Consider the following 12,794-nt stretch of genomic DNA (forward strand, 5'->3'; position numbering starts at 1 on the left):
TGTGTGTGTGTGTGTGTGTGTGTGTGTGTGTGTGTGTGTGTGTGTGAATGTGTTTGTGTGTGTGTGTAGAGTTTGCATCTTCTCTGTGTGTGTGTGTGTAGAGTTTGCATCTTCTCTGTGTGTGTGTGTGTGTGCGTGCGTGCGTATGTGCGTGTGCGTGTGTGTGTGTATGTGTGTGTGTGTATGTGTGTCTGTGTAATTTCCATGATCCTCCTGTGACCACGCGAGCTTCCCCCGGGTGCTCCGGTTTCCTCCTACTTCCCAACAACGACGTGGAGGAGGGAGGTCGGTGGGTTAATTTGCCTCAGTAAATTTCACACCCCCCCCCCACCCCCAGTATGTAAGTAAGTAAGGCGGAAGAATCAAAAGAGATATGGTGAGCATGTGAGGCGAATACGCTACAGGGATACAAAGAAGTTTTCCACATTTCCATTCGGCCCATCGAGTCAATCTCGGCACATAAAACAGTACAATATTCCCCAAATTATTTTACATTTAACCCACCCTCCCCACTTTCTGATCAAATACCCCCAGATTCTACCCCTCGCCCACACAGTGGTGGGGCAATGTAAAGCGGTCGATTAAACCACCGACCACGCACTTCTGTGGTATGAAGAAGGAAACAGAAGCCCCCAGGGGCGGTCGCAGGGAAACGTGCAAACCCCACACCAACAGCATCGGGGGTCGGGATCGAACCCGGTACCCCGAGGTCAAGCGATGCAGCTCTACTATCTGCGTCACAACAGTTCGGAGCGTTGTTGTGCTGGTAGCTGGAATGGAGAAACAAAGAAATGCAGATGACAGAATCTGGATGAAAACACGATGATGCTGGAGGAACTCAGCGGCCAGGCAGCATCCATGGAGAAAAGTGGTCAACGTTTCGGGTCAGGAACCTTCTTCAGGACCTTCTTCAGAAGTCGAGGAACAGGTTAGTAAGTTTGCAGAGGACACGAAAATTAGAGGTGTAGTGGATCGTGTAGCAGGTTGTCGCAGGTTACAACGGGATATAGACAAGATGGAGTTGGGTGGAGAAGTTGCCGATGGAGTTCAATCTGTGAAGTGTGAGTGATACACTTTGGAAGAATAAACTTGAAGGCGGAATGCAGGATCAATGGAAGGATTCTTAGCAGTGTGGAGGAACAGAGGATTCTTGGAGTCCAAGTTCACAGATCCCTCAAAGCCACGCGTTGATAGGGTGGGTAAGAAGGCGGATGGTGTGCCGGTCTTCATTAGTCCGGGGATTGAGATCAAGAGCCGCGAGGTAAAGATGCAGTTCTCTAAAACTCTGGTTAGACCACACTTGGGACTATTGTGTTCAGTTCTGGTCGCCTCATTATAGGAAGGATGTGGAAGCTTCAGAGACGGTGCAGAGGAGATTTACCAAGACCCTGCCTAGATTAGAGAAAATGTCTTACGAGGAAAGGTTGAGCGAGCTATGGCTTTCCTGGAGCGACGTAGAATGAGAGGCGATTTGAATATGAGGGGCACATATAAAGTGGACAGAGTGGACAGCCAGCACATTTTGCCCAGGGCCGCAATGGCAAATATCAGAGAAAATCAGGTTAAGGTCAGAGGAGGGAGGTATTGTGTACATACTAGCTCGAAGTAAATGCAATACAACCCGCCCCAACCCTCCCTGCCCACCAGCACCCCTGCAGGTTATTTCCTTTCAAATCGTATCCGATTGCATTTTGAATGTCGTAATCAAATCTGCCTCCATTATTACCCCTGAAGTGCTTTCCAACCACACAGCTCATTAAAGAAAAAAAATCATATTACTTTCGGTTCGTTTGCAATCAGCTTCGTCCTGTCTCCCAGATCTTGACCACTCCACCGACGCCAGGTTTCTCTCTGTCTGCTTTGAATTTACCGTGCACGAATTTAAATGCTCTCCTTATTGCAGTATCACTGCCAAGGTCAGCAGTTATTCCCTATTCTTAATTAGCCCCTGAGACGGCGAGAAAATCTACATCGCTTGCTGGGCTTCTTCGAAGAGTCAATTCCCATAGAATGGATCAGGAGTCACATAAAATCCAGACCAGGTACAGACGCCAGATGTCTTCTCCTCAATTACAGTAGTGAACCAATCACATGAATGTGCAAATTCGAAGCAGGAGTAGTCCATCAACCCCATTCAATGAGAAGATACCCTCAACTCCCGCATTCGCGATTACCTGCCCCAATATGACACCTCCTCACTTCTCAACGGGCTTTCTACCTCTGTCTTAACATTGCTCAAAGTCTCTGCTTCCACCGCCCTACGAGGAACTGAATTACAAATAGTCTCCGCCCTCTGAGAGAAAATAAGAAAGATCTGTGTAATCCCTGAGCGACTCCTTCAATGTAAATTCTCAACTTGCTCGACAGAGAAAATATCTACCTTCTCAGGATCCCTCAGGATATTACACATTTCCATCTCGATATACATCCGTCTGCACACAAGCCCAGACTGCTGAATCTCTCCTCATAAAATAACCTGCCCGTTCAAAATGACCTATGCGGCCGTCGTTACCGAGACGAGATTCCGAGTGATGCGATGGGTCAACAGGATATTCCTCAAAAGCTTGCCCGGACTACTTCACAGGTACTGTTGACGATCGAAGGTGTGACGTGATAGTGTTAACCTGTCTCAACTGACTAACTGAGAGATGTTTTAAGAGGCTCTTAGAGAGATACGTGAGCAGGCAGGGAATGGACGGATGCGGACAATGTGCAGGCAGATGGGATTAGTTAGATTGGCATCATGGCCGGAACAGACATCGCGGGCCGAAGGACCTGTTCCTGTGCTGGACTCTTCAATGCTCCATGAAGTTTCGCTCCCAACTGCAACAAAAAAAAAATAACGTGATAAAGACACCACTCTTCAGCGTCTCTATCCCTTCAACACAATTCTGGGATCTGGTGCGTGGAAGAAAAAAAATGTGCCTGTCCTGTCTGAAAATCGAATTCCCATACCAATTGGAATGATATCACAAGATCACAAGACAAAGGAGCAGAAGTAGGCTCTTCGGCGCATCGAGTCTTCTCCATGAATACATTTGCATGTTTAATTTGAAGGATGCTTATTTGCCTAATCTTGTCCGATGCTCTGTATTCACGTAGATAATCCGAAATACAACCAGGCCAGTGCAAACTTGTGATCGCTACATCATCTGTTTATCTTTCCCAACATGATCATTTTGTAAATATTAGACAGACAGGATCAAGAAGTCTAGTGGAGACAGGATCTGCTGTGGGTATTTGCTATCCTGCCTCGGATTGCAAAAATGTTGATATGTCTTTTGCTTGTTATATTTTTCCTGGAATTTCACCCTTGACCTCAGAAGATAACTGTGGCGCGTGGAATACAGATGACATCCACTTTTTTTTAGATAAAACAAAGTGTTCAAGGCAGGGCCAAGAGTTTGCCTTGTCCATTACCTTCCCAGTAATTTCTTCAATATTTTTTTTTCAAGATAATGGAGTAGAAATGCGTTTCAAAAACCTATTCGATAGAAGATCGCAATTTATTCCCTTAGACAAACAATTAACGCATAAAATAGTTAAAGTCGAAGGATCCGGTACTAGAAACATCCCAGGATTGACTTACCGAGACCATCTAGGATGGGGACCTCTGCTGGTCTGTTCCGGCAATGTATAACTGGCTCTGAGATCAGCTGCATGCATGTTCAGAATCAGAATCCAGTTAATTATCACTGACAGAAGTCAAGAAATTTGTTGGGTTTTTTTTTGGCAGAAGTACAGTGCAAGGCATAAAGACATAAAAAGTACCATAAGTTACAAAAATAAACGGTGCAAAAGTGGAATAACGAGGTGGTGTTCATGGGTTCATGGAGTGTTCAGAAATTTAATGGTGGAGGGGAAGAAGCTGTTCCTGAAACGTTGAGAGCGGGGTTTCAGGCTCCTATACCTCCTCCCCGATAGTAGTAACGTGAAGATGAGACAAAAGATAATCTCTAGATGCTAGAATATGGAGCAACACACACAAAATGTTGGAGGAACTCTGCAGGTCAGGCAAGATCTTTGGAGGGAAATAAACAGTCGACGTTTCGGGTCGATACCCTTTATCAGGACTGGAAGGAAAGAAGGCAGAAGACAGAATAAGAAGGCTGGAGGAGCACAGGCTGGTGAGTCCAGGTGAGAGGGGCAAAGTAGGTGTGTGGGAGGGGATGATGAAAGGGAGAAATGGAAGAAGTAGACAGGTGGAAAAGGCAGAATTAGAAATAATCCGGTTGGAGAAAGGTGGGGAATAGATGGACATGCCGTGAGGGCGGGGGATGGGAAAGGGAAGGGATGAGGGGCCGCAGGAATGAAGGAAGACAGAGGGGAAGGTGGAGGGAAGAAGGGAGGGGTTACCCGAACTTAGAGAAATCGATGTTGAGGCTGCCAGGTTGGAGACGACAAAGGCGGAATATGAGGTATAGTTCCTCCAATCTGGCCTCAACGTGGCAGTAGAGGAGGCCATGGGTAGACATGTCAGTATGGGAGTGCGATGTGTAGTTGAAGTGAGTGGCAACCGGGAGGTCCTGGCTGTTGCGACGGACGGATCGAAGGTGCTTGACCAAGCGGTCACATAATCTGTATCGGGTCTCACCGATGTAGAGGAGGCCACACGGGAGCACCGGATGCAATACATGACACGCTCAGATTAACAAGTGAGGCGCTGCTTCACTTGGAAAGATTGTCTAGGGCCCTGAATGATGATGAGGGAGGAGATGTAATGGCGGAAGTTGCGGAGAATGAATCGTTGGATGCGGAGGCTCGTGGGGTGGTAGGTGAGGACAAGGGCAACCCTTTCCCTCTTATGTTGTGGGTGGGGGGGGGGTGGTGGAGTGAGGGCAGACGTACGTGAAATGGAGAAGATGCGGGTGAGGGCTGCATTGATGTCGAAGGGAAACCCCGTTTATTGAAAACAGAGGACATCTCAGATGTCCTGGAAAGGAAAGCCCCATCATTGGAACAGATGCGGCTGAGACAGAGCAACTGAGTAAAGGAATAGCATCCTTGTAAGTGACAGGGTGGGAAGAGGTGTAGTCAAGGTAACTGTGGGAGTAAATAGGTTTGAAAAAGATGTCTGTGGTTTATCCGTCTACGGAGATGAAGAGAGAGAGAGAAAGAGAGCGAGAGAGAGAGAAAGAAAAGGGAGAGAGGCGTCAGCGATGGACCGTAAATTTAGGGCAGGGTGGAAGTTGCAGGCAAGTTGATGAAACTCAGGAGCTCAGCGTGGGTGCAGGAAGCGGCCCCAATGCAGTCGTCAATGTTGGGGAGCGTAACAGATGTAGGCTAGGAAGATGGACTTGGAACATGGAACATACCCCCTCTCCCACCTACCTACCCTCCCCTTTTCACCTTGATTCACCTATCACCAGCCAGTTGTGCTCCTCCGCTCCCCGGCCTTCTTATTCTGGCTTCTGCCCTCTTCCTTTCCTGTCCTGATGAAGGTCATCAACCCGAAACGTCGACTGTTTATTTCCCTCCATAGACGCTGCCTGACCTGCTGAGTTCGTCCAGCATTCTGTGTGTGTTGCACACATTTTCTGCTGTACCTCCCCTTCACTTTATTACAACCAGGTATTTTGAGGAATAGATGTTCTTATCTCTCTGACCGTATTTGCCAGTATTCTTGCAAAGTCGACTCTTGAGCTTTTACCCGACTGTGGATATAAATAATATTTTGTCAGTCTCCATGCTCTACTTTAGAAATTTCACCAATATTATTTGATTTCCACTCATCTGTTCACACACTTTAAGGACCATGGCGTAAGGGATGAGAAGTGCCCTGTATTCTTGAGGGCCTTTATACCAGAACATCAAAGCGATCATTTACTTTTGTTGTTGGTGGTGGACATCTGCACTGGAAAATTGTTTTAGAGGTTCTTCTGGGATTCGGGACAACGAACGTGGGACACGGGGCATACTAGAGGGCATGCACTTAAAGCGATAAGGGGTAAGTTCAAAGGACATGTCCTGGGCAAGTTTTTTACTCAGAGACCGGTGTGTGCCTGGAATGCGCTGAGTGATGGTGGAGGCAAATACGATACAGGCGTTGAAGAGGCTCGTAGGCACGTGATTGTGCAAAAAATGTCAGGATATTGACATTGTATAGGCAGGGAGGATTAGTTTAGTGGGGCAAATGATCACTAATTTAATTATTTCATAGAAACATAGAAAACCTACAGCACAATTTAGGCCCTTCGGCCCACAAAACTGTGCCGAACATGTCCCTACCTTAGAGATTACTAGGCTTACCCATAGTACTCTATTTTCTAAGCTCTATGGACCTATCCAAAAGTCTCTTAAAATGCCGAAAGACCTGCTCCTGTACTGTAACTTTCTATGTTCTATGTTCTAAAACAGCTATAACAGATTGAATATTGGTACAAGGTTCGTGGCGATGTGGAAAACATTGGGCCAAGTAGTGTCGTCTTTCAGACTTAGCAAAGGTTTCATTAAAAAGTTGAATAATCTGGACAAAAAATACCACAGCGTGTTAACGGGATAGCTGGTTGTCTACAATTATGGACCGTGGGGGCATGTGAAGGATCGTATTAAAGTTCAAACAAAAGAGCTGGTCCTTGATTTCAGGAAGTAGGACAATGCACACGCTCCTGTTAACGTCAACGGTGCTGAGGTCGAGAGGGTTGAAAGCTTCAATTTCCTGGAAGGGAACATCACCAATCACCTGTCCGGGTTCAACTACGTAGACGCCATGGCCAAGGAAGCTCAACAGAGCCTCTACTTCCTTAGGAGACGAAATAAATTCGGCACGTTCCCTTTGTCCCTCATCATCTTTTATCGATGCACCACAGAAAGCATCCTATCCGGATGCATCACGGCTTGGTGCAGCAACTGCTCTGCCCGATACCGCAATAAATTGCAGAGAGTTGTGGACACAACTAAGGACACCCCGAAACCAGTCTCCCCTCCATGAATTCTGTCCACACTTCTCGCTGCCTCAGTAAAGCGGCCAGCATAATCAAACAGCCCTCCTACCACGGACGTTCTCTCCTCTCCCACCTCCCATCGGACAAAAAATACAAAAGCCTGGAAGTACGTATCACCAAACTAGACAGTTTTTATCCCGCTGTTATTAGAATATTTAAAGGACCTCTTGTGTGATAAGATGGACCTCGGAATCTACCTCGTTATTGCCCTTGCACCTTATTGTCTGCCTGCACTGCACTTTCTCTGTAACTGTAACACTATATTCCGCTTTCTGTTATTACTTTTCCTTGTACTCCATCGATGTACTGATGTGATGAGATGTTCTGTATGTAAAGTTCGTCACTGTACCTTGGTACATGTGAAAGTAATAAACCAATTACCAAGCGTTGGGATACTTTGAACGTAGACACAAGAGCTTGTAGATGCTAGAATCTGGAGTAACTCAATGGGCCAGGCACCATCTGTGAAGGGAAATTGACAGTTGAAGTTTCTGGTTGAGACCGTTCCTCTGGACTGAAAGTTGGGTGGGGAGACAGGCGACATCAAGATGTGAGGAGGACGGTGGATCAAGAGCTGGCAAGCGATGGGTGGATCCAGGTGTGGAGGGGTTGATTGGCAGATGGAGTCAGGTTGGGGAGGGAAGGGTGGAAATAGCAACGGAGGCCGTGAAGTGATAATTAGAGTAAACAAAGGACTGCATCTACGGTGCGAAGAAATATGCTAGAACGCATGGGGGAATACGTAGATCTGCTACCTCATTGTACCAGAGACCGTCTGGAGCCCTGACCTCCGGTGTCGGGTGTGTGTTGTTTGCCCCTTCTCCCTGTCACCGCGTGGGTTTACCCAGGGTGCTCCTGCATGTCGAAAAATGTGTGAATTGATAGGTTAGTTGGCCACTGCAAATCGCCCCTAGTGTGTGGGAAGGTGGTGGAATGTGGGGAGAACAAGAATTAGTGTAAGTGGGCGGTCGGTGGCTGGAGTGGGCCGAGGAACCGGGTTCTACACTGTGTCGGTCCACGTGTCAACGATGGCGCAGAGGCTGTGGAAGAACATGACAAAGGATGCACAAGCTAAGGCTGTATTGCGCGTTGGTCAGACCGCGTTTAGAATATCTCTTGCAATTTTGTGCTCCGTATCTAAGGAAAGGAGAGGGTCCAGAGGGGCTTCACAAGAATGGTATCGGGAATTAAAATCTCAACAGATGAAGAACGTTTGATGGCTCCGGACCTGTACTCAATGGAGTTCAGAAGGATGAGGGGGGGGGATCTCATTGAAACCCACGGATACTGAAAGGCTTGGTTAGAGTGGACGTCGAGAGGATGATTCCATCTGTGGGAGAGTCCGGGATCCGAGGGCACAACCTCACAATAAAGACAAGTCCCTTTAGAACTCAGATGAGGACGAATTTCTTCAGCGAGAGTGTGGTGAATCTGCAGAATCCGTTACCACAGAGGGCGATGGAGGCCACGTCATTGGGTGTGCTTAAGAAAGAGGTTGATAGGTTCTTGATCGGTAAAGGGCGTTAAGGGTTACGGGTAGAAGGCAGGAGAATGGGGTTGAAAAAAATATCAGCCATAATTTAATGATGGAGCAGACTCGAAGGGGCGAATAGCCAAATTCTGCTCCTATATCTAATGGTCACGGTTTAAAATGGTGCAAGATTTGACATCGAACCTATTCCGCCTTTCAATGAGAACATGACCTCCACCTCGACCACTTTCCTTCACAGTCCTTATATTACTCAGTCTCCCATTGGTCTTAACCAAGGGAGCATCTACAACACTCGAGTATTTCCCTCCTCCTCCCAGTCGTAAATGGCTAATCCCTTACCGTCAGACTGTGTCCCCTACATCGAGAGTCCACAGACAGAGAAAAGCAACAGCACCGCGTCTATCATCCCAGATACCTCGGAATACTTCTCCTCAAAATGACATGAAAGGAAACGAAAGGCTTTGATCTGCTCCCCTGTGAAAACTGGAGGAATTCAATATCGCAAAAGTGGTCGAGGAATAGTTGAGGTTACTATCAATGCACTTGAAAATATTTTCGAGTGCACACCAAATCGTAAGTAAATGGATTACTTAATTGCTCTTGCAATATTTTCCCCACGCTATATCATAAATTATCTCCCTGAATAGAGAAATATGTTACACTTTTCTGTACTCTGAAGGTAAATGAGTTACGTCAGAAGTGACGAACTTGCTGTGCGAAGGGTTCAGAATCAGATTTATTATCACTAACTTAAATGACATGAAATTCGTTGTTTTGTGGCAGCAACACAGTGCAAAGACATAAAAGTACCATAAATAAATAGTGCCAGAAAAAGCAACGTTATCCTGCTGGAGATGCTTGGAGTTTGCAATCATTGATCGACAGGTTTGACAGTCACGTTCCAGGTAAATATAGCGAAGAAAAGTGTGATAACAAAACTCAAGACACACGTTTAAAGAATCAGTTTCACTGCGCTCAAAGCAAATGTTTTCAGGTGCATGAATTTAAATATGTTCTTGGCACTCTTATTTCAAATAATTCATTGATTCCTTGGGACATTGATCTCCATGTACGAAAGGAGTTGAGGATGGGATACAAGATAAAGCAGTTAAATAGGAATTATGAGCGTCTTCTCGATTGCCGGAAGAGACTTGTATCCCTCCGAGTTGTCTATACTCTTTTCTGGAGTTGTTTTTTGTTGTTGTGAAAGTTAATGCAACCCAGACGACGCCACACAAAAAAAACATGTTTTCCCTTTTTGGTCTCACTAGTCGGTGAGTTTACTGCGGATTTGCCTTTGAACATTCAACAAACAACAACCACAATATTCGACTCTCCTTTAACACCAGAGATCAGACATTCTACCAGGAGAATACTAATTATGTTCCCCACATTTATACCTCCTGCTTTCAGTCGAAGACACAAGAACACACAGAATAGAACCAGGGCTAGGCCACTCATCTCCCCAAATCTGTTCTGCCATTCAATATGGAGTCACAGGGTCACAGAATCAGACGCATGGAAACACCGTCTACACCGACCAGCGGGCGCCATCCGTATTTGATCAGGGCCGACCTGCCGAAGGCCTCTTCTCCCCTTCTGTGCCAATCCCCCACAGCCCTCTATCCCCCCATCTTTCACAGAATAATTATGAGTCAGTCATTTTGATCTCGCAATAGCACACAAACAAAAACTTCAGACAGCTGCAGTCAACATAGTTAAAACAAACAGGATGTTAACATTGAATACTAAGGATGCTCACTGTGTTGGCCTCGGGTGCATTATTGGTCCTTGCCCATTGCTGGAGAAACGTAGAATCCAACCACAGGACCTGACGATGTAAGAATTTCCCAGCGTTTCGCTGGGAATCCGCCTCTCTGATCCACCTACAGACCGATCTGATACTGTATCAAACGCTCATTGATTTGCATGAAGATGGGAAACGAAGACGAATATATGGAACATGGAATATCAGAGGAACAGACCTTTCGGCCAAAGATGCTGTGCTGAACTAATTAAACTAAAATACTCCCTTCTGTCTCCGAATAGCCAATATACCTCCACTCTGTGCACATCCATGTGCTTATCTGAGAGTCTGTTAAACCCCTCCATCTTATCTACCTCCACCACCACCCCTGAAAGCGCATTCCTGGCACCCACCACTCGTTGGGCATAAAACTTTCCCCGTACATCTCCTTTGAACTTACCCCCTCTCATCTTAAATTTATTTCGACCCTGGGAAAAAGATACGGGCTGTCTCATCTATCTGTGCCTCTCATAATCTTATAAAACTGAATCATAGCCTCGGCCGCTCCAGAGAAAACAACCCGGTTTTGTCCAACCTCTCCTTGTAGGGCGTGCCCTCCATTCCAGGCAGCTTCCTAATAAACCTCTTCTGTACCCTCTTCAAAGTCTCCACATCCTGTACTGGGGAGACCAGAGCTGAACGCAATACTTCAGATGCGGCCAAATAGAGTTTTATAAAGCTGCAACATAACTTCCCTACTAATCAATTATGTTATATGTACTTTATTAATTTTGTTTTGTTTATTTTTACATTTAGGGTTTGACGTGTAATTAATTATTTTCTGTTTCTCATCTATTTTTGAATATATTGGTTCATTTTCAATTAGTTAAATCAGCCTTAACTCTTGATAAATTGCTCTATGAGAAACTGTTAGACCTGTTGGAAGGATTTGGCATTCGCCCGAAATCTAGCCTCTTCTCAAAGTCTGCCAAGGAGTTACGGGAAAAAGGTCTTCAGGGATATTGCACTCAAATGCCGACGTCTCGTTCCGCTTTGGGGAGACCCTGTTAGGAGACAGAAATCAACTTGTTTGGTCTATTCCATTCACCCCGGTTAAAATGGGCGCGCGAAGGCGGCGAGCAGGGAATCCGCTGAGGCCACATGAGATAATGGATGCAACCAGAGTACCCATTATCCCCACCTCTGACTCTTTTAAACCTCCGGGCTACAGACCAACATGTTGCTGGGATTTTCCAGCTTTCAGTCTTTACCTCCTCCTTGCTTACATTGTGGTTTGGCGGATCTGAAGCGAGCTGTGTCGTGGTGACGACCTACATCAAACCCCAACATCAACCCTAACTGCTGTAATATAAATAGAAAGGTTATCTCATGTGCTCAGGAAGCAACAAGGTTACCTCCACAGAAAATCAATCAGATTGGTCAGACAAGATCTGCCCTTGACAGAGTCATGCTGGCTAGTTCTTGTCAAGCCCTGTCTTTCAAATGGTCATTTATCTCGTCCCTCGGCCTTCTTACCATTAATATCCCTTCTACTGATTTTAGACTCGCCGCTCTGTAATTACCAAGCTTTTCCCTGCTGCATGTCTTGAACATAGGAACCATAATTGTCGATCATCTGGTAACTTATTTGTTTCCAGCGAGATATGAAACAACCTCATCCACAACCGCAGCAATCACTTCCCTTGCCTCTAACTGCAGCCAGGAACAAATCTCATCTCGCCCTGGGGGTTAATCCACCTGAATGCTCGCTAAGGTGTCTAGTGCCTACTCTTTATTTATGAAGAATTGAAGTGGGAATTCATCTTCCTCTTTGCTGAACTCTCCAATTACCGAGTCCCTTTCCTTTGAGGATATCGACGGAAAATATTCATTTCGGATCTCACCTGTATATTCTGGCTCCACGCACGTATGGGTATGGGAATGGGCCTGTATTCAGCTGTTCTCTGGGTCTCATATCAGGATATCAACATGGCTGGGGGTCCTGGAACAGGAGAGTAGGCTCATGAGATCTTAACATTGCGAATGAGGACATTGGATGAGATGGGTGCTTGTGTATGCAGGAGAAAGAAAGAGACAGACAGACAGAAATGGAGACAGGGAGAGAGACACAGAGAGGGAGGGAGAGAAAGAGAGGGAGGGAGGGAGAGAGACGGAGAGGCAGAAAGAGACAGAGAGGGAGTTAAACTGGATGGCCACCGGAAGATCCCGGCTGGTACGGTAGACGGAAAGAAGTTGCTCGACGAAGCTCCATAGGTAATAAAATATTTTTTTCAATTCCGTCTTGTACCATTCAGTTGACAATGCACCACATAACAACGCTTGAATTTTTTTTTTGGTCAATTCGAGTCAATATAATCGGATTGAATTTCCCCGCTAAAGTTCCCCGGTACTTTCCTTCCTTCCCTTGGAGTTCTGAACTTCAGCAATGGGAAATGAGAGCATCTTCAGTCAACTGGAGACCACTTACTTTTGCTGGCAACTTTATTAGTGCAAGGAAAAGAATTCGCACGCGGATTTGTTACCTTGTTTAAAGCGATTGGTTTCAATGCCCCAAGCACCCCCCTTAGCCGCAGCTTCACGCGTGGAGGAA

General features: G+C 46.1%; 1 protein-coding gene across 1 annotated transcript in view; it reads right to left on the reverse strand.

Moving 5' to 3' along the window:
• Positions 1-12,794, reverse strand: part of LOC127587148 (uncharacterized) — a 54,189-nt gene that overhangs the window by 17,421 nt on the left and 23,974 nt on the right. Inside the window, exon 3 of the mRNA XM_052045341.1 lies at positions 670-770. Coding sequence (XP_051901301.1) covers positions 670-770 — 101 coding nt within the window. The remainder of the gene's footprint in view (positions 1-669; positions 771-12,794) is intronic.

The sequence above is a fragment of the Pristis pectinata genome, chromosome 39, assembly GCF_009764475.1.
Source record: "Pristis pectinata isolate sPriPec2 chromosome 39, sPriPec2.1.pri, whole genome shotgun sequence".
In the NCBI taxonomy this organism is placed as follows: domain Eukaryota; kingdom Metazoa; phylum Chordata; class Chondrichthyes; order Rhinopristiformes; family Pristidae; genus Pristis; species Pristis pectinata.